Genomic DNA, 21719 nt, shown 5'->3' on the forward strand with positions numbered 1-21719 from the left:
CTCCCAGCTGTTGGTGTGGGGTGAGATATGGCCATGGGACATCACTGGTGCAAGTTGGACCAATCCCCAGTAATGAAAATAATCCACCCTCAAATAGGAAAAGCCATGGCAGTGAAGAGAAAATGACCATGAAATGTAGGGCCTCCTTCGAGGATTGAATGTGGAGGCCAAATGCCAGAATGACAGCGAGGGGCCTTGGGTTCCATTCCTATCCCGGACTGGCTTGTCGAGTGATGCCAACTTTCTGGGGATGTGGAGAAGTCAAATGAATACTTTTCAAGTGGACTCCAGGGCACAGATGGGGTCACATTCTGAACATGGGGTTTGCACTTTAGGCTCTTTTTGTCAGGAACAAGCATTCTAGGCAGTGACGTAGAGTCCCAGGCTAGCCCATGTGAGGAAGCTAATACATGAGGGAGTTCCCAGGCTTCCCAAGTCCCTGTTCAGGCACCATCCAAGGGACTGGGTCTCCCTTTCTTGTTTGCCTGCTGTACCACAGCACTACACGTTCTGGGATTGCTTATGGATGGTGAGGGCAAGTCAGGGCAGGGACTTAAAGGAGTGATGGTAGGGAAGGGGCCAGAGACTGCTTCCTGGGTGTGACTTGGGATCCCTTTTGTCATCCTTTCCCTAAGCCTCCATCCCATACTATCCCCAAACCCTTCGAGCAGCTGGTCCGAGACTGCACCTAGCAAAGGGATGGAGGGATCGTCGGAAGGATCCGTGAGATGTGCTTGGAAATGATCATAGCCAGCATTTATTGAGCACTTGGAGTATGCCAGGCCTTATGGACACAATAACTGAGACAGTCCTCCCAAGAGACCTGTGAGAGCTGAGGGAAGGAAGGCCAGGGAGGTATGCCATTTGGCCAAGGTCTCACGAGCAGGAAGTGCTGCCCTCATCGCGGGAACTCACATTTGCCCTGATTGTCCCACCCTGGCCACTCAGATGACACTGTTAGTCTTCTTGGGAGGTCACTTTGCTTTTGATTTCCTGTGGCCTGTCCAACCTGCCAGCGTCCCCACACCTCCTCTTGCCCAACTGGTAATTCCACAAGGGCAGGGACCGTGTAAAACATTTTTCTCCTCACTTCTTCCTCAGAACTCAGCACAGTGGCTCACAGTCAGTGTTCAATGAAATAAAATGTGTCGATTGATTCTTTTGTCCAATTAAGACCCAGGGTTCACATGTCAGTTTGCTCGGGTGGCCATAACAAAGTACCACAGCCTGGATGGCTTAAATGATGGAAATGTATTCTCTTAGGATCCTAGAGGTTGGGGCTCTGAGAGCCAGACGTTGGCAGGGTCGGTTTCTTCTGAGGCCTTTCCCTTTGGCTTGTAGACCACTCTTTTCTGCCTGTGACCTCACATGGTCTCCCTTATGTGTGTGTCGGTGTCCTAATCTCCTCTTGATCTCATTTAACCTCAGTTACCTCTTTAAAGATCCTATCTCCCAATACCGTCATATGCTGAGGTATTGGAGGTCAGGACTTCAACATAAGAATTTGGGGGTGAGGGATCCCTGGGTGGCGCAGCGGTTTAGCGCCTGCCTTTGGCCCAGGGCGCGATCCTGGAGACCTGGGATCGAATCCCACGTCGGGCTCCCGGTGCATGGAGCCTGCTTCTCCCTCTGCCTGTGTCTCTGACTCTCTCTCTCTCTCTCTCTGTGTGTGACTATCATAAATAAATTAAAAAAAAAAAAAAAAAGAATTTGGGGGTGAGAGTTGGGCAGGAAACACAATTCAGGCTATAACATTCCATTTGTAGCAGGGAGAGTCTTTGCTGCTCCTTATCCCAACCCTGGGCACGTCACACACGCTCTGGAAAAGCTTAGGGGTGGACATCAGGACTTCTCTGAGAGGCCAGTGAAGACAGGGGCACCTTGTCAGCCTCAAACCAGGCCTCCTAGAGCAGTTTCTTCCTTGCCACAAACGGACAGGTCTGGGACAGTTGCCAAAGGTCCCGACAGGCCAGATGGGATTGGGAGAGAAGTGGGCTTCAGAATAGTTTTTCCAGGGTTCCTCTGGGGAGAGTGATGTGAGAACCCAAAGCCTGAAAAATAGACAAAATGTTTGTGACCACTCACATTTTGTTTATAGGAAAAATATGTTGTTTTTAGGAATCACAAGACTAGCAGCTCCAATAACAGTGACGTTCAGCAATTTCTCCGAGGAACTTACACTGCGTGATGGATTCAGTGTCACCAGGCTTTACGTGCTACAAAACAGAGGCCGGCTATCATTTCATATCAGATTGGATACACTAAATCGCAGCAGCGCACTGAGTAGACCAGTCACTCCTAGAACTCCTGAATCCTGGGGCTGATAAGGGCATAGGGGGGTAGGTGCTGACAGAGCATGGTGTTCTACAAGCTTCAAGCCAGGCCATGGGGCTCTGGAAGGGAGTATAGTAACATCCTAGGTCCTATCTTTCTGGAACTCTGGGACTAGTTTTGTGGGGAAAGCATTAGATAAGCCACAGCAATGACGTGTGTTGCAGTTTCTGCTAGGGAAAGTCTGGGGGGCTGGGGCTGCGGGCTGCCAGAGAAAGCCTTCCTAAGGAAGCCATGCCCAACCTAAAGATTGAAGGATGAGTAGGAATCAGTCAGGCAAAGAGCATGGAAGACAATTAAATCAGACAGAGGAATGCCACGTGAAGGGGTTTAGAGTCCAACAAGGCTGTCAAGTTTTTAAGGAAACAGAAGACTCCAGGGTAGCATAAGGGGAAATCTTTGAGCGAGATGAGCCTGGAGAGGCTGAGGGAAGGCAGCCCATGCAGGGCCCTGAGGCTACACTCAGGGCTATAGTCTTTACTCTGCAGTGAGAATGGGAAGGCACTGAGGAGTGCTTTGAGGAGCAAGAGGACATGGCCAGGCCTGTTGTATTTATTTATTTATTTATTTATTTATTTATTTATTTATTTATTTATATAAATTTATTTTTTATTGATGTTCAATTTGCCAACATATAGCATAACACCCAGTGATCATCCCATCAAGTGCCCCCCTCAGTGCCCGTCACCCAGTCACCCCACCCCCTGCCCACCTCCTCTTCCACCACCCCTAGTTCGTTTCCCAGAGTTAGGAGTCTTTCATGTTCTGTCTCCCTTTCTGATATTTCCCACTCATTTTTTCTCCTTTCCTTTTTATTCCCTTTCACTATTTTTTATAGTCCCCAAATGAATGAGACCTTATAATGTTTGTCCTTCTCCGATTGATTTATTTCACTCAGCATAAAGATGAATGGATAAAGAAGCTGTGGTCTCTGTATACAATGGAATATTCCTCAGCCATTAGAAACGACAAATACCCACCATTTGCTTCGAGGTGGATGGAACTGGAGGGTATTATGCTGAGTGTTATATTTAAAATAGTCTGCCTGCTATGTGGGTAATGGGCTGAAGGGGTCACAATAAGATCCAAGAGATAAGGTACGAGGCTATGCCGTCATCCAAGCAAGAGGTGGTGATGGCACTGGCTGGGGTAGTGACAGAGGAGACAGAGAGAAGTAGACTACTGAGAAGCTTTTTGCTCAAACACTGAATAATATATTGAGGATATTGTATCAGGGTTCTCCAGAGACACAGAACCAGTAGGAGTCGTATACAGAGATAGAGAGTTGGACTTATGGGCACCCCCCGCTTTTCAAAAGTTTGCTTTATGCCACTTGGGTTTTATGAAAGACCTGCATTAGCACCTGTTTTCGCTAACTGAAAGAAGCCAGCAGAAGATTTTTGCTTTTATAAAAATAGGCCAAAAGCAACAGTAGCATCCATCGTCCAACATTTGTCTTGGAGTGATCTGGTCCACGGGCTGTGTGCACCCGGAGCAGCAGGAGCCACACCACCAGGCTCTTTCCTCACCAGCTGCACTTGGTGCCTCAGTATCCAGCTGCCACAGCTTTGAACTGTGTCTGTGAGCATCTGTGCTTTATCTGTTTTAAAAAGTTTATACTGAAATTCCATGGTTAACATACAGTGTCATATTAGTTTCAGGTGGACAATGTAGTGAGTCAACACTTCTATATGTCACCCCATGCTCATTACGGCATGTGAGCTCCTTTTGTTCTATTCGAGCTCTTAATGGATTGGGTGATGTTCATTCACACTGGGGAGGGCCATCTGCTTACTGAGTCCATTGATTCAAATGTTGATATCATACAGAAACACCCTCACAGACACACCCAGAAACAAGGCTTAATCTGGGCACCCCACGGTCCAGTCAAGGTGACACGTAAAATTTACTATCACAGGTGGGATGGGACTATGCATAGTGACTGATTGGTTGGGATGGGTAGGGAGGAGTCCCAGATGACTCTGAGGCTTAGAGGCTCAGATTGAGGCATAAAACCATTCAATGGGAAGGGTCATAGCAGAGGAAGAGTAGGTCGGGGGAGCATGCGAAGTGTGTGGTGTGGAGTGTGTCTGAGGGGACTAAGGCGGGAGGACTAGGGTCAAGTTACCATAAAGATGATAAACATACCCAAAGTTACTTGTACAATTACACTGAATGAAATTCTTTGCTAATGAGGAAAGAATCCAACATAAGCAATTGAAAAAAAAATGCTGCATAGTTAAGTCTTTCTCACATCCCATCACCCTGACATTTTTGTATTTGTCACTCTCCCATGTTTATAGACCTTTGTGATTATACCGGACACTTCGGTAATCCAAGACAAACTTCCTATTTTTACCAGCAGATTAGCAAACTGGATCCCATCTTCAACCTTTGCCATGAAAACTGATATATTCCCAGTATCTGGAGATTAAGACGTTGACATCTTTCGGGGGGGGGGGGAGGTATTATTCTGCTTACCGGAATTCTATTCACTTTATCATCTAAAAAAGATTATACAAAAAGGATGATAAATGAAGTCTTGTGTATGAACCCATGAGCCAGGAAAGAGGCCAGAGGCAGGGGGAAAAACCATGGGGGTGCAGAGTCCTGGAAACCAAGAGGAGAGAATGTTTCTAGAAGGAGAAAGGACAATGATGTGAAATGCTTCCAAGAAGTCAAGTAAGATGAAGAGTGGAGTGGGCTCATGGGATGGAGCCGGGAGGTCAGTGGTGGCTTTGGCCTGGTGCAGTTTCAATTGAGTTGCAGATGAGAAAGGCAGACTAGAATGAGGAGATGAATGTCTGGGAGGTAAAGGAGCAGAGACAGTGTGCATGCACAGTGGGGGTGACACTTTCAAGGAGTTGAGAAAGGACAGTAGCATAAGTAAGTGAGACAAGATACTAAGGGAAGACAGTTTTTTCCCCTTTTTAAAATTTTCAGGTCATTTCATTTATTTATTTATTTATTTTTAAAAAATATTAATTTACTTATTCATGAGAGAACAGAGAGAGGCAGAGACATAGGCAGAGGGAGAAGCAGGCTCTGTGCAGGGAGCCCGACATGGGACTCGATCCCAGGACTCCAGGATCACGCCCTCAGCTGAAGGCTCAACCACTGAGCCACCCAGGGATCCCAGGTCATCTTACTTCAACAACTACCTAATGAGCTCCTACCATGAGTCAGGTCTTATGCCAAGTGCATGGGAGACAGAGTGGTGAGTGAGGCTGACAAGGTCTCTGCCCTAATGGAACCAACATCCCCATGCTGGGAAAGAAGTGATGATATTTCCTTGTTGAAGAGAATTATCTTAGCAAGGGGGGAGAAGCTGAAGGCCTTGGAGAGCGCAGAGCTGGGTTACTGATAGAGCTGGAGATGAGCCCAAGTACAGGGGGCCACCAACCTTGCTAGCAGCACTGCAGCTCATCTATTGTAACGAGCAAGGAGGAGGCTTTGTGGCCTCTGTGAGAATCCCAGCAGCTGGGCTTCAAGCACTAACTCTAGTAGGAGCTCAGTGTTTCATATGCCATGCCTCGTGACCCGCCTTTTCCCAACAGAACCACCAAGGCACGTTGCTACTAAGTGAGGAGCTAGGCCTCCAACCCTAAGGGCTTGTGGGGAGGGGACAGCTGGACTTCAGAGCCTGGGCTCTGATCCACCGCTGTCTTGGGAGAGTGAAGGGCAGGGCAAGGGGGGACGGGGCTGGAGGAGGCTTGCTGAGGCTCTCCTGAGCCAGTCCCCCCCCTGGGGCCTTCTCCTCTTCTCCGAGGACCCCAGGTCACCTGTCTGAAGCCACTGGTTTGCGTCTAAGCCCTGCCACCGAATTGCTAAGTGAACTGGGCCCAGGTTGTGCATCTAAAATGGGGGATAGGGGATCCCTGGGTGGCTCAGCGGTTTGGCACCTGCCTTAGGCCCAGGGCGCGAATCATGGTGACCCAGGATCGAGTCCTACGTCGGGATCCCGGCATGGAACCTGCTTCTCCCTCCTCCTCTCTCTCTCTATATATATATGTCTATCATAAATAAATAAATTAATAATAAATAAATAAATAAATCTTTTAAAAAAATAAAATAAAATGGGGGATAACAGGAAAAGTATCTACTTGTCTACAGCTTCTCAGGCCTGTCTTTCTCACCTTGGGTTTTTCCTCTCTTCCACCTTGTTCTCTGGCTCAGAAGAGCTGCCATTGCTTATGCTTTTGAGCTGGTCAGTGTCTGAGACTTTGCACCACTTTTTTCCACCTCTTCATTATTGTTGGCCATTTTCCTTTGGCTTCTGATTCTCCTGAATTGTACATACACTTCACGTCTCAGTCATTGGACATAGAAACAATTGAGAGCAGATGCATCTCAATCTGGGGAGTCACCCTGCAAACAAGAAGGCTGCGGGTTCTGTGAGGTCACCTTATCTGACACCGTTGCCTCTAGCTAGGATCAGGAAGGAAGGCCTTTCCCACCCACTCCAAGGATTCCCTGCACATGGGGCAAAAGTGAGTGGCAAGCAGACAACTAAATCCCTCTCGGTTTCCAAATCTGCTGCCAGCTTTTGGGGCAAGGGATTCTCAGGCCAGTGGAGAGAAGACATGAACAACAGAGACAGCAGCCGGCTCCACCGGGAGGCAGAAGGCAAGCTTCCCAGTGTTTGCTCTTCAGGGCTGCTCTGTCCCACGTCCACGTGCACACAGGGCAGTCCTGAGTTCCCCACCAGGTGCCTAGCTAGCAACACTTGAGTTCTCCTGTGGGGGCTGCCCCAGGGGCTGCAGGGAGAGACATGGCTGCTGAGACATAAGCTTGTCAGTCTGGGCTGCGGCTGTGTCAGTGTCTTTACCCCACTTCTGCTGGGGCTGCTCCCTCCAGGGTGGACCAGTTTGGGAGGTGGGGTGTGTGACCAGCATTTCCACCCAGTCCAAGCCACCTCGGGAAGCAGTGAGCTGTCCTGGAGGTGTGTAGGCAGAGGCTGTCGGTCTTGGGGACAAGAGTCAGTCTCTTGCTCTTAGGTTGACAAAGCTCAAGAGAGTACCTACGACCCTTCCAGGAAGGCAGAGTGTAGCCGGATTCAGGGCAGGACTGCCAAAAAAATGAGCCCCTGTTACCGTCCCTCAGACCCATGGGCTTTCTGCCTTCCTGTCTATTTGTTCTTGTCTGCCCTCTAAGCATAAGTTCCACGAAGACAGGAAACTTGTCCCTGGTCTCAGGGCTTGGCACCGAGTCAGTCGTGATTCATGACAGTCATACTGAATGAGAGAGGCCCACATTTGGAAATTGAGGAGCTCTCTATAACCTCCTGCTGGTGGCCCTGTCTCTGCAGGGGCGGGGGGATGAGTCTGAAGGGTTGCCCCCACATGCTCCTGCCACTTATTTCTCCCTCTCTGCTTATGAAGTGACTCAAGTTTAGGCATCTGTCCTTCCTGTCTCTTTAAGGAACGGAGGGACAGCTGCAAGGCTGCACTAGTTCCCCTTCCCCTTCCCTTCTGGTTGGGGAGGCCCTGGGGCTCCAGGGATGACATCAGTGCCAGCTGCTTCCAGGAGCAGGAAGGAGAATTGTTTATAGGTTCATAAGTTTCATTAACAAGTGGAGAGGAAACTCCCAGATGCCTGGGATCTGAGTTTGCAGCCCCAATCAGGTTACTCGCTTGGCCTGAAACTGGACTCTGAGCAGAGCTGGGATGTCATGGACCATTGTGCCCATTGGCTTTGAATGGTCTCTTCCCTAGAACCCGGATATTGGCTTCGAATGGTCTCTTCCCTAGAACCCGGATATGAGAAAGTGGATAAAAGCAGAGCTGCTAAAAAAAAAAAAAAAAAAAAAAAAAAAAGCAGAGCTGCTCTGTGTGAAGAGAGGCTGGAGGCTGCCTTGAAGCCCAAGTAGCCTCAACATACCTCCCTGCAACAGTAAAACATAGTTTAAAACTGGGTTTTGCCCAATCTTCCATGTGAAGATGGGAAACAGATGCTCAGAGCTTGGGAAACAACTAGCCTAAGTTGCCCCGGTGTCACTCCCAGGTGTGCTGATCCTGGCCTGGGTTCCTGTCACCCTCTACTGCTACTTGCCAGGGAGGTGGGAGCAGGCGGTGCACAGCACTGCCGGGCCCCATGCTTGTCAGGAATCTGAGTCCAGCACATGGCTGGCTGAACAGATGGAAAAGGCCAGTGGTTGGAAGGCATTGGCGGAGGCCTGCGCTCCAGCAGGCAGAGGGACAGACAGACGTAAGACAAAGGCAGGCAGACAGGCAGGCAGCAGCCGGAGTCAGACACCTGCTCTGTGGGGGGCTGGATGCTCTCTAGATTTCAGCACAAACGAGGATGCAATTAACTGGATTTGTTTGGCCCCCAGTGGAGGCTCTGTGCTCATGATCACCTTTAGGGAAAAAGATGATATGTTTTCTTTGGAGACGTTTAGCTTGAAGGGAGGGGGAGCTTTCATCCCCATGTTTTTCTGTTAATAAAACCACTCTTATTTTAATAAGGATCCAAGCCCTCCAGCAGACAGTTCACGGGAAAGAAATACAGAAAAATCAATAAACATATTAAAAATTGCTCAGGTTTATTCATAATTAAAGCAATAAAGTTAAGGCAACAATAAGATAGATATCATTTTCTACCCATCATACCAATGCCTTTTAGAAAGTCTCATAATACCTCCTGCTGATAAGGCTCTGAAGAAAACAGAACTTTCTTCCACTTGGTGAGGTCCCACCTGCTGCAGTCTCTTAGGAGGGGCATGGAGATTATTGGTCAATATTAGCAAAAATCGTCAACATGCACACCCTAGAACCCCACAATTCCACTTCTAGGCACCCGCCCTACAAAAATATTTACATATGTGTGCAAAGAGGCATGTCCAGGAACGCTCACTGCATCTTGTTTATAAAAGCGAAAAGCTTTAGACACCTAAAATGTCCACGAACAGGTCAATAAACAGGGGCGCAGCTGTGCAGCAAAAGCTGTGTTTCAAAGACGTGAGGGAGATTTGTTCTGACATGCAAGATCCCCAAGGCACGCTGTGCACTTAAAAAAGCAACTTGCATATTTCTCAATAAACTGGGGGGAAATTCCACAAAACCCTTTTAAGAAAAGTGATAGACAAGAACCCCCTGTCCTTCCCTTCATGTAAATGTATACATGTAAGGTCACACACTTCTATCCATTTTTCTTTTTACCTTTTATAAGGGTTTTCCTAATATGTGTCAGGTACTTGGAAAAAAAAAGAAAAAAAAAAAGCCAACCAAAACCAACAGTCAACTGCGGAACAGCACGTACCTCAAATGTATGATCTCATTTGTGTAGAGCACTGCAAACGTATACACACATCTCGGCCAGATGTTCTCTGGGCCCCTCCTTCCTCTTTCCAGAGGCATCTGTCTAATCTCCAGGGTGAAAAGAGCTTTGTGTTTTCTGGCCTTCTTCTTTGGGAGCCTTCCACTGGGGTCTAGGTCTCTGTAGCCCCCCACCTTCACTAAGCATGAGCCATTTTCTCAGGCGCCATAAGGCTTGGCCCAGTCCCCTGTGCTCTAGGGATTTTCCAGGCCTCGGGCCCCAAGGTTGTCACACTAGGCAGTGGAGGCTTCCCAGCCACGCTGTAAGGTAGGGATTGTTAGCTCCATCGTCCAGTGTGGAGACAGAGGCCCAAAGAAAGGAAAGACTTGATCAAGGCCAAATCGTGAGATCATGATTAGAATGGGCAGAGCACAGGGGCTGCCAGAGATAAAATAAAGGATACACAGTCAATTGTGAATATCAGATAAACCGTGAGAATACATCTTCAGTGTAAGTTTGTCTCAAACGTTGCGCAGAGTGTACTCACACTAGGAACTTACTTGTCCTGGGACCCGTGGGTGGCTCAGTGGTTGAGCACCTGCCTTTGGCCCAGAGCGTGATCCTGGGGTCCTGGGATTGAGTCCCGCATCTGGGGCCCCTCTGCAGGGAGCCTGCTTCACCCTCTGCCTGTGTCTCTGCCTCTCTGTCTCTGTGTCTCTCATGAATAAATAAGTACAATCTTTAAAAAAAAAAGAAACTTACTTGTCCTTTATCTGAAATTCAAATTTAGTTGGCGGTTTGTATTTGTATTTGCTCAGTCTGGCAGCCCTGGCCAGCAGAAGCCTATGGTTCCTGCTTCCCAGGCTCCTGGGTCCCCCCAAAGCACACTTCTCCACTCTTAAGGTGGCCTTCCAGAAAGCTCGGATTTCATTGCAGCTGCTCCACTGGATCTGGGAAGGGCTTCCTCAGGGCCTTCAGGAATGCAGGCAGGGCCTGGGTCTGCTGGGCTCCAGATTAGTCCCAGTGCTGGACAGGTGGGGCCAGGGAGGGGGCCAGGCAGTCCAGACCATGTCACCCTCTCTAGGCAAGTTGCAGCCCTTCCTTTTCTCTCTCACACTTTCCTTCCTCCCTCCTCCTTCCCTGCTTCCTCCTCTTCTTCCCTCCTCTTCCTGGCCCCAGCTGGGCTTGGTTCCTTTTGCAAATCACCTCCTCTTCCCCCCAGGGACTCTGGAGCTATTCCCTAGAGCCCAGGGTTCACCTCTGGTGATTGTATCAGTCAGGGTTCTCTAGAGAAAAGAAACCAGTAGGACTTATGTCAGTACATGTATGTATGTGCAAATGCCTATGTGTGTGTATACAGAGATTTATTTTGAGGAATTGGCTCCTGCCATTATGGGGCTTGCAAGGGCAAAATCTGCAGGGCAGGCCTGCACATTGGAATCTGAGGCAGGGAGAGATGCTGCAGTCTTTAAAAAAAATTGTTTTTTTTTTTTTAAAGTTTGAGCATAGTCCACATACAATGTTACATTAGTTTCAGGTGTACAATATAGTGATTCAACAAGTTTGTACATTATGCTATGCTCAGTACAATTGTAGCTGACACCCGTCACCATACAATGTTATTTTAATATCACTGACTCCGTGTTCCTGGTGTTCCTGCCGTGCTTTTTACTCCCATGATTTATTCCTTCCATATCTCCCACTCCCCTGGACCTATTTTGCCCATCCCCTACCCCCCTCGTCTCTGGAAATCAGCAGTTTGTTCTTTGTATTTATAGGTCTGAATGTGCTTTTTGTTTGTTGTTTTCGACTCCACATATGAGTGGAATCATATGGTATTTGTCTTTCTCTGTCTGACTTATTTCACTTAGCATAATACCCACTAGGTCCATCTACATTGTCACAAACAGCGTGATTTCATCTTTTTTAATGTTTGCACAATATTCCACTGTATGTGTATATGTCATGTCTTCCTCATTCGATATCCAATATTCTTATTGATGGACACTTAGGTCACTCTGTATCTGGGCTGTTGTAAATAATGCTGCCATAAAAATAGGGGTGCATATGTCTTTTCACATTAGTGTTTTCATTTTCTTTTTTTATTGTTGTTTTGTTTCATTTTCTTTTTTTAAGATTTTTTTAAATGTATTTATTTACTCACGAGAGGCAGAGAGAGAGAGAGAGAGAGAGAGAGAGAGAGGCAGAGACACAGGCAGAGGGAGAAGCAGGCTCCATGCAGGGAGCCCGACATGGGACTCGATCCGGTCTCCAGGATCACACCCTGGGCTGAAGGTGGCGCTAAACCGTTGAGCCACCGGGGCTGCCCTTTGTTTCATTTTCTTTAGGTAAATACCCAGTAGTGGGATTATTGTTTCATACAGTATTTCTATTTTTAATTTTTTGAGGAAACTCAATTCTATTTTCCATAGTGGCTGCACCAATTTGCATTCCCACCAACCGTGCGTGAGGGTTCCTTTTTTTTTCCATGTCCTCACCAACACTTGTTTCTTGTATTGTTGATTTTAGCCATTCTCACAGGGGTGAGGTGATACCTCATGGTGGTTTTGATTTGCATTTCCCTGATGATGAGTGATGCTGAGCATCTTTTCACATGTCTGTTGGCCATCTGTATGTCTTCTTTGGAAATAAGTCTATTCAGGTCCTCTGCCCCTTCTTAAATTGGATTTTTTTGTTTTTCTAGTGCTGACAGTTGTATCAGTTCTTTATATATTTTGCATTTTAACCCCTTCTCAGATACATCATTTGCCCATATCTTTTCCCATTCACTAGGTTGCCTTTCTGTTTTGTTGACAGGTTCCTTTACTGTGCCAAAGCTTTGTATTCTGATTTAGTCCCAGGAGTTTTTGTTTGCTTTTGTTTCCCGATGTTGCATTCTTGAGCAAAATTTCTTCTTCGCTGGAAAACCTCAGTCTTTGCTCTTCAGGCCTTTCAACTCATTAAATGAGGCCTATCCACATTATCAAGGATTAGTAATGTCTTTTACTTAAAGTCCACAGAGTGCAAATGTCAACCAAAGCTCCAAAATAACTTCATAGCAACACCTAGACTAGTGTTTGATGGAATAACTGGGAACTATAGGCTACCCAACGAACAGATAAACTTGACCCTCACAGTGGTCTAATCATTAGGGAAGCTGAGAGAGAATTTGGACTTAGACCAGGGACTGCAGGGCCTGCCTGGGGACAGTGGGCCCTCCAGTGGCTACAGGTAGATCCCTTCTTTCCTGCCCTTCCCTCCTTAGATTCTCATGGTTCCTGCTCAGACTGACCCAAGGCATTAAAAGGCCATCTCCCCTGGGAACTCTACATTGGGGGGAAACAAGATGTGCTCTGTAGAGGATGCCTCCTGAGGGGAGCTGTGGCCTGAAATACTTGCCAGAGCTGGGCTTGCAGAAGCCACAACAAGTTTGGGATCTAACCCTGTTCTGGCTACTGACTGGCTTTGGGGTCCTGTGCCAGTATCTACCTCTCTTTAGAAATGATGGAGAGTAGATCCCACTGGCCCCTCAATGGGGCCAAATCATGTGACCCGAGAGCCAGGGTAGTTCTCACAGGCAAAGTTTCTGAGATAAGTATCAGAAACTCCTCCTCCTAAGTTGCTTACAGAGTAGCAGGGGAGAAGACTGTGAACCAAGCCAATAAGATACAACAGGAACACAAGGTGCTGGGTCCAAGGCCTGAGTCCTGTGGGAGAGTGTGGCTCCACCCCCATGGCCAGATATATCTTCCTCGAGCTCCTGCCCCTGGAAGAGCAGACTTTCCAAGAGTCTGCTCTGTGCCCGGCTTCCTGTGTATCCTGGCTATAGCTTAATAGCTAAGCGCTAGCTGTGATGGCAGGAGGCCCCCCTACTATCAAGGAGGAGATGGAAACATCCATCGCTGAAGAGCTGGTTCCTGGAAACTATGGGAAAAGCCAGGAGCACCTGGTGATAGCAGGTGAGGAGCCCCTGTAATGTCCCTTTCCTTTGGGTGTCTGCACCCAGTCACATGTGTTGGAGAAGGTGTGTTCATGGCTGGGAAGAGTCATATATATGCAAGTATGTGTGGCTATGTGTGTGTCTGTGCCTTGGTGTGCGTATACCTGTATTTGTGCCTTGATGAACAGGAAGCTGGGGGGGAAAGGTATTGATGATGTGAGCATTTTGAAGCCTGTGAGAGAGTAGGATGGGATCCACATGTGTGGTCCTTATCTCCCCCTGTCCAAGCTACCACTGTGTTTATGGCAAAGTATCCAGAGCGCTCAATTTATAAGATCATTCAGACCAATTCTCTCTCCTTTTTAATGCCTTTTCCTCCTTTAGAGTAAAATCCAAACTCCTTTCCTTGATCTACAAGAGCCAGCCAATGCCACCTCCTCAATATATTTCATGCTGTGGTATGATGACCCACAGCACACTGCATTTATACTTGTCCTCATAAGACCCGAAGGCTGATTCTTCCTGATAGCCTTTGTGTTGACTGCTACCTCTGCCTGGGATGCTGTTTTCCTAGATTTTCCATGGCTGCCATCATTTTTGTCTTTCAGGTCTCTGCCTCACAGGTGTTTCTGGCTTTTCTAGAAGTAGCCCTTCCTTCCACCATGTTGCCCTGTTCTTATCATTTTGGGAGCATGTATCTCTTGATCTGAGTTAACACTGATAGATTATACCCATTTTGCACCCCTCACTTCAGCTAAGCACACATAGACAGTTGATTACTAGATTGCTGAGATCTTGTGTCTTGGTCATTGCTCTCCCTCCAGTAACCTAGCCCAGAGTTTGGCCCTCAAGAAATACTTACTAAACTTTTAAACAAATGAACAGACTGAGGCTTGGGATCTGCCAGGGGACAACAGTGAATGAATATTGAATGACTCCTAAGAAGTTTGGGTACCTTATCCTCTTTCTGGTGTGTCCTGTGTCCAGGAAGCCTTGGTATAGCCTCTATGGGTGTTTCTGGGGCCTCTCTTCTTTTGCCTAGAAATGATGGAGCATGGATCCCAGTCTGTGGGTGCTTCTCAGCGGCGACAGAAGGCGGATCCAAAGGCTGCTGGCTCTGCTGCAGGTCAATCGGGTTGGAATATGACTGGCAACCGGAGCAAGAAAGCGGTACTGTATGGAGTCCTTGGCATGCAGTGGCTAGGCTGGGGTTGGGACAACAGACTAAAGGGGCTCCAGCTTCATGACGGTAGGTTGAGCAGAGCCAGATGTTGACTTGGGGCCAAAGGAAAAAGCTTTTGTGTACCAGTGAGGCAATGAAGGCAGGGATGTCCTTTGAGAGGTCAGGGCCATCCTTTGGTAGGCTGGGAGCTCAACCTTGGGTTTCCAGAACACCGGATTCACATATTCCTTGGGGACTACATATACACTTTATTTTGCAAAACTCTATTGTGTGTGAAATGACACTTTCCTTTATAAATAAATAATTCTATATGTATATTTCCTTCCATATCTATATTATCTATATTATCTATATAAATTATAACTATATAAATTATTTAATTATCAACTAAATAATCAGCCTGGAATCATGAGAATCATTGATGAATAAAAGGAAGGAAGGATAGGAAAGAAAGAATCTGTCTGTAGCCATTGGAGGCCCCACTGTCCCCATACAGGTCCTACAGTCTCTGGTCTAAGTCCAAATTCTCCCTCAGCTTCCCTAATGATTAGATCACTATGAGGGTCAAGTTTACCTGTTTGTTGGGTAGCCTGTAGTTCCCAGTTATTCCATCAAACACTAGTCTAGGTGTTGCCATGAAGGCATTTTGGAATTTATTTTATTTTATTTTTATTTTTATTTTTTTAAAGATTTATTTATTTATTTATGATAGAGAGAGAAAGAGAGAGGCAGAGACACAGGAGGAGGGAGAAGCAGCTCCATGCACCGGGAGCCCGACGCCGGACTTGATCCCGGAACTCCAGGATCGCGCCCTGGGCCAAAGGCAGGCACTAAACCGCTGAGCCACCCAGGGATCCCCATCATTTTGGAATTTTAGTTAGCATCTACACTCTGTGGACTTTAAGTAAAAGACATTAGTAATCCTTGATACTGTAGATGGACCTCATCTACGCTATTAAATAGAAATATACATACATAAAACAATATGATTCTCAAGTCTGGAAAAAGATTAAGACAAGTTAGGTTCCTATGTTCCCTGGCTGTTAGGAAATCCAATCAATTGAATCTGACCATTATGTAGCCAATCCTTTAAAGTACCTTTAATGTGGGTTAAGAAAAGCTCTGGAAAACTGGCAGGTACACTGTTACAAAGGATACTGGGAAAAGGTGGTCATTTTGGAGAGGAGGGAGACCTGAGTGTTCTAGGGAATCCCGTGAGATCTCTCACTGTGTAGCCAATCCTTTAGGTTACATTCACTGCTAAGTGAGAAGAAGCTTTGGAAACATGGTTGCTATACTGTTGCAAAAGTTGCTGGAAAAAGAGAACCCAGTTGGAGAGGAGAGGGACCTGACTGTTGAAGGGAGTCATCTGAGTTTCAAGTTCTGTATCCAATCTGTTCCACACTTTCACTGTGAGGGAGGGAAAGCTTTAGAAAAATGGTTGTTATACTGTTGCAAATGTTACTGGGAAAAGGCAACTCGGTTGCAGAGGAAGGGAAACCCAGTGTTCTTGGAAATCATCTGAGTCTCATTGTTCTGTAGCTAATCCTTTAAGCTACATTCACTCTGGGTGAGGGAATGTTCTAGAAAAAAAATGGCAGCCATATTGTTGCAAAGATTACTGGGAAAAGGTAGCCATGTTGGAGGAAGGATGACTCGACTATTCTAGGGAATCAGTTGAGTCAGGTAGTTCTGTAGCAGATTCTGTTAGCCAGAGTCACCATGGTTGTTACACTGTTGCAGAAGCTAGTGGGGAAAGTCAATAAGATTGGAGATTCCGGAGGCCTGGCTGTTCTAGGGAATGAGATATGATAAATGCCTAAGTGATTCCACTGCCAATGAATAAAGAGAAAAAGAGCTCCCAGAGACCTCTTGGGAATGGAAATAAGCTAGAAATACTGAATTGGTTTAGTCTCCAATGGCAGAAGTCAAATCAGGTTGCTCCAGCAGGTCAGGCTCCAGCAAGCCACCCATGCCCATGAGATTGAGGCAGAATGGGATGAGGGGGGGCAGTGGGGAGATATAATATCTGGATTAATTACAGTTACCTTTTAGGACCACAGGAATACTTTAAAAAGAAACAGCTGATATACTGATATGTATTATATACTAAATATATTGAATTTAGAAATTAGACATTTAGAAATAAGAAATTTACCAATTCTATTTATCATTGACTTTTGAGCACCTCCCCCCAAATGGAACTACCACCACCTTTGACAGAATCACAGCATGAAAGGCCAAAATTTCATGATAGTGTTTTGCTGATTTGGGTGTTGAGGAAGTAGTGTGCCTTGAAGAGTAAATGAAAATAAAAATAACACTATTTGAAGTAGTAGGCAGAAGCTAGGAGTTAATGAAGTTCATAGATTTTCTTAATCTCCATCAAAGTGCTAGCTATAAAATTCTTATATATTATTATGCATATAATTCTAAATTCACAACCATTCCTGGCTTTATTTATTTTATTTTATTTTTAAAAGATTTTATTTTTCTATTCATGAGAGACAGAGAGAGAGAGAGGCAGAGATACAGGCAGAAGCTGGCTCCATGCAGAGAGCCTGACGTGGGACTCAATCCCGGGTCTCCAGGATCACACCCTGGGCTGATGGCAGTGGTGCTAAACCTTTGAGCCACCCTGGCTGCCCCCATTCCTGGCTTTAAATGACTGCTCTGCGACTTACCTGTTGTGTGACTTGGACAAGTAACATGACCTCTCTGTGTCTCAGTTTTCCAATCTTTCAAAATGAGATGATAGTGATACCTATTTTGAGGGGTTGTGATGAGGATTTAATGGTTTGATGTTGGTTAGGGCTTAGAGAATGACATGTGGCATGTGTGAAACCAAATAGCTTGTGACATTTTTCTTCTTGCATTGGAAGCCCAGAGCTGAGATTTGAACCCAGGTGGGTCTGGCACATTCTGTTCCTCTAGCCCACACTAGTTCCTCAAGGCATGACATACCCTAGCCCCAGAGCTGTGGGCCAGACACATCCACTCCAGATACGGATAAAAATGACAGCTGCTGAGATGGCTGTGCTCACTCAGGGACTCAGAGATGTGCTCACTCAGAGACTCAGAGACTCAGAGTCTCCCAGTGGCCAGAGTTCTATCCTGAGCTCCAACACTTACTGTGTGTCCTTGAAAAGTCCAGTCGTTTGCCAAGCCTCAATTTACTCAGCTCTAAAACTGAGTTTTTCTATTCTCCTCTCTGACTCAGCTGATGTCTGCATGTGACAGCATTGGCAGAGAACAGGGATCCTTCCTTCCCCATCGTTTGGATGGCTAGAAGCTACTGAGGACCATGGTGTGGGTGGAGTGGTGACAGTTGGCCAACTTGTGGGATTCCCAGGCTCTTCTAGTGGTCTGAAGCTGCCAGTCCCTGATTCCAGAGGATCAGTTACCACATGACTCCTGATAGGGTACACCATTGGTCTTGGGTAGTGTGAGGCAGCTGCTCAGCTGAGACTGAGTAGGCTACTTTTACTGACCATTCCTTTCTTTAGGGGCCCCAGCTGCCATTACCCAGAATGTTGAGAGAACCAGGCCACGGTGATGCCCATTCCCAGGAGCATCCTCATGGCTTCCAAAACATGAGGTTCCATTATGAGCGGTAAGAAAGATCCCAGGCCCCTGCAGGAGGAAAGCTGGAGCTCTTTGGGCAGAAACCAGAGTGGATCAGATGGGCTAGCAAGCAGACTGACCAGGAAGGTGTTGTGAACAGCTGGCCATGCTTGGAATTCTGGGGCTCTGTTGCCCCCTCACCATCACTCATGAAACTCCTGGCCTCTTACCCATTTGTGGACTCTGAGTACCCTGAGCCTGGGCTAGGATGGCTTCCAGCCCTCAGGTCCCAGGACCTACTTACCTGGGAAGTGAAGGACTCAGGAAGACAGAGTCATTGTCTACAAAAGCCCCTGACTTTACCTGCTTGCCCTCATGGCCTTCCTATGCTCCCTGCCATGCCTGGCCAAGGACCACCAGCACCTCTGACCCTCCATCTTTTCTTCTTTCCCAGCAACCCAGAGACTGATATGATGACAGAGATTGGCCTAGAAGAGCTCAATGGACTGGAGATGGAAGTCATGAAAAGGCAGGTAAGTATCTCCCATGCCATGGACCCACTGGGAGGGTGGAAGGGGCAGGTGGGCCTCGGCAGCAACCAGACCACCCCCTTTGAAGTCATCTTAGCCTCTGGCAGTAGAGGTGAAGTCAAGCTCCCCTCCTTTCCCTCTTGGTCCTCGGGGCTCTCGTGTCCCATCTTGATGGCAGCCTCAGCTCTGTGTCTCTCCCTGAGATGTGTGGGGAGGGAATGGGAGAAGCCAAAAGGAGGATGAAGAGGCAACAGAAAAGGGTAGAAGTCTGTGCAGAGAGAATGTTGCTAAGAGGTCTGGCGGAGGTGTTGTCTTCCTAGGGACAGAGGACAGCAGGCCTGGAGGCACATCTGCTCTGGTGGCCCTGTTCAGCCTCTGGGTGTCACCCATCCTGGAGCCCTCACTCTGGAGGTGCTGGCTGCTTCCCAGGACTGCAACGCCCTCCCCCAACTCCCCAGGCACAGCTGGGACAGGCTGGCTTCCTCCACACAACTGGGGTTTGGAACCCCAACCAGGGGCCTAGGCCGCTGCGCCTGCCAACACAGGCGGTCCGGCCCTTGGGCCGACCCCAGCCCCTGGTTTCAGAGGCTCTGCCTGCTTCTCACCCAGAGGGCAGCAAAGCCCCTTCCTGTACTAAGTTCGTACTTTCCCCAGGGGTGAGCCATGGGCTCCCCCGTCACTCACTCACCAGCCCCTCGTCCATACAGCTGCAGGTGATCACCAGCCGCCTGCGAGCCCTGGAGGACCAGGGCGCCACCTGGCGCCACAGGGAAGCTCTGTTCTTCACCGTGCTGGTGTCGGCCTGCATTGCCAACCTGTGGCTGTGGATGCGCCAGTGATGCCTCCAGCGCCCGAGCCCCTTTCTCCTTCCTCTTGCCTTTCCTCCCTGCCCCACTCTTGCTCGTGCTCCTTCCATCTCCCAGCAGCCCTTAGCAGCATCAGAGCCATTGTCCACCTCTCCCCCGCTGGCCTGGGGAGGCCTGTGCTGCCGGGAGGTCGGAAAAGGGCAGCGTCCTGCTGGCCCATCAGCGCTCCATGATCACCATCTGAGAGCTGAACCTTGCCAATGCGCCCTCGGTGTCCCTTCCGCTCCATCGTCTGTGGCAGGGCCCTGGCTGCGCCTTCCCAGTTTTCTTCCACTTTGTGTACGGGGCTCTACACGCAGAACATGCTCAATAAACGCTTACTGATAGCAGCAAACCCTGGTGGCTGAGCTTCTTTCATCCGGGATTCATGTAGGGACAGCCCTTGTGGACAGTCACTGTTGCAGGGACTAGACTGATGCCCCACCCCAGGGGTCCTGGTCCCCTCCCCCCCAAGATCCCCTGCCCAGGCAGGGAGCCTTCTGAGGGGCAGGGCTTGGCAAGGTCCTTCCTGTTGGGCTCATGCCCATGAGTGCTCGTGGGGAAGCTATTCTTCCACAGTGTGTCCGGGCCAGGTGCTGCAAGGACTCAATCAGAGGAAACTTGGAGTGCACCAGAAGCCTTTCCATTTGCCTAGGACGAAACTGAGTCCTTGAGAGGAAGAGCATGGCCCTGGGTCATCCAGCAAGCCTGGGGCAGGGCTAGGTCTGGAATGAGTTCTCTTGTGTTCCAGCCTAGGCCCTGCCTGTCTCATACAGACTGACTGAGGGCAACACCCTGACTCAGCTCTAGAGGCAAATGGGAGGCCACATGGAGGGGCTTTGCCCCTCTCCCCCATGTCCACAGCCCCCATGAAGCTAATTTCACAAAGGGCGGATTGCTGGTAGGGCGCTGGGACTTGGGCTGAACAAATGGGAGTGTCACTGTTTGGGGCCTGATCCCAGATGCGCTGGGCTGCAGGAGACCTTGGGAAGAGCTGTTGCCCCTTTGCCTGGCGCCAAGCAATAAATACATGTCTCTTGGGGGGGCAGGGACCCAGAAAATTCTCATTGGCTTTAGTGGCTAACTGGACCTTCCCCAATCCCCCAAATCTGTCCAGCTTCTTCATCTATAAAGGTAACAGAGTATGTTAGTCATTAGATATAAAATCAACATGACTGTGTGTGTGAGAGAGAGAGAGAGAGAGAAAGAGAGAGATAGAGACAGAGGCAGAGAGACAGAGATAGAGACAATGGGAAGAGATGTGAGAGAGACAGTGGGAGAGGGATGGAAGGGAGGAGGGAAGGAGAGAGAGACTGGAGCTGTGGGCCTGCTTTGCTCCTGCCCCATCCTCTGATACTTAGTGGCCCCCAGACAACGAGGGGGTTCTTCTACTCTTGACTCTGGGAGGCCGCCTGTCAGCCCTGTGGGATACCATGCATGTGGCCACTGGGTCTGGGCCCTGGTGAAAGTGGAGACAAGAACACTTAATGAAGATAGTTGAGAGCTTCCCCCTCTGGTCCTAGAGTAGAGAAGGTAATGGAGTGCCAGAGGAAGGCCATCTGTGGAATGGGGAGAGGGTGGCCTCCAGACACAAGTGCTTCTAGTTGGGAAAGGCCAAGAGGCCTGGAGACGACCTGGAGCCTCCCTGTCCACTCCAAATGGACCCTGCTGCCCAGGAATCATCCAAGGGCTAAAAGGAAGGCTGGGTAACGTCCTTGTAGGCCACCCCATCCCTCCCCACAGCCTCAGGGTAGACCAGGGCCCAAGCTGCAGGGACTTATCAAGGGGAACAGCCACAAGTCCAAAGTCCCCACTGCCTTTGAGGATGTGGAAGGAGGCCAGGCAAGCCGAGCAGAGAGGCCTGGATTTAAGGATACCAGGAAGCCTGCCCTTGAGTGGCCCTCTGAAAGCTGCCCCTCTCTTCTGTTCCAGCTGGCTGTGCCAGAAGGCTCAAAGAGAAGTCTGCTGAGGGTCAGAGCAAGACCTGCCCTCTGGGACATGTGTGTGCATGTGTGTGAGAGCAGACACGGACATGTTTGCAGAAAAAGTCTGGCTGAATATATGTTGCG

At 48.4% G+C, this 21719-nt stretch overlaps 1 protein-coding gene across 1 annotated transcript; it reads left to right on the top strand.

The window, feature by feature from the left end:
* The first annotated feature begins 13346 nt into the window (after window positions 1–13346).
* FATE1 (fetal and adult testis expressed 1) lies at window positions 13347–20005 on the top strand. Its single transcript, XM_038588579.1, has 5 exons — window positions 13347–13547; window positions 14571–14698; window positions 18218–18324; window positions 18730–18808; window positions 19513–20005. The coding sequence occupies exons 1-5, from the start codon at window positions 13442–13444 to the stop codon at window positions 19642–19644; spliced, it is 552 nt and encodes a 183-aa protein (XP_038444507.1). The 5' UTR covers window positions 13347–13441; the 3' UTR covers window positions 19645–20005.
* Window positions 20006–21719: the final 1714 nt, after the last annotated feature.

Source organism: Canis lupus, chromosome X (genome assembly GCF_011100685.1).
Source record: "Canis lupus familiaris isolate Mischka breed German Shepherd chromosome X, alternate assembly UU_Cfam_GSD_1.0, whole genome shotgun sequence".
Lineage (NCBI taxonomy): Eukaryota > Metazoa > Chordata > Mammalia > Carnivora > Canidae > Canis > Canis lupus.

What these genes read in the sequence shown, in the direction of transcription:
- FATE1 (XM_038588579.1), top strand. Translation starts at nt 13,442, where the DNA reads ATGGCAGGAGGCCCCCCTACTATCAAGGAGGAGATGGAAACATCCATC. An exon ending in GCAACCGGAGCAAGAAAGCG is followed by an intron (nt 14,699 to 18,217) that starts GTACTGTATGGA and finishes TCCTTTCTTTAG; the next exon opens with GGGCCCCAGCTGCCATTACC. An exon ending in ATGAGGTTCCATTATGAGCG is followed by an intron (nt 18,325 to 18,729) that starts GTAAGAAAGATC and finishes CTTCTTTCCCAG; the next exon opens with CAACCCAGAGACTGATATGA.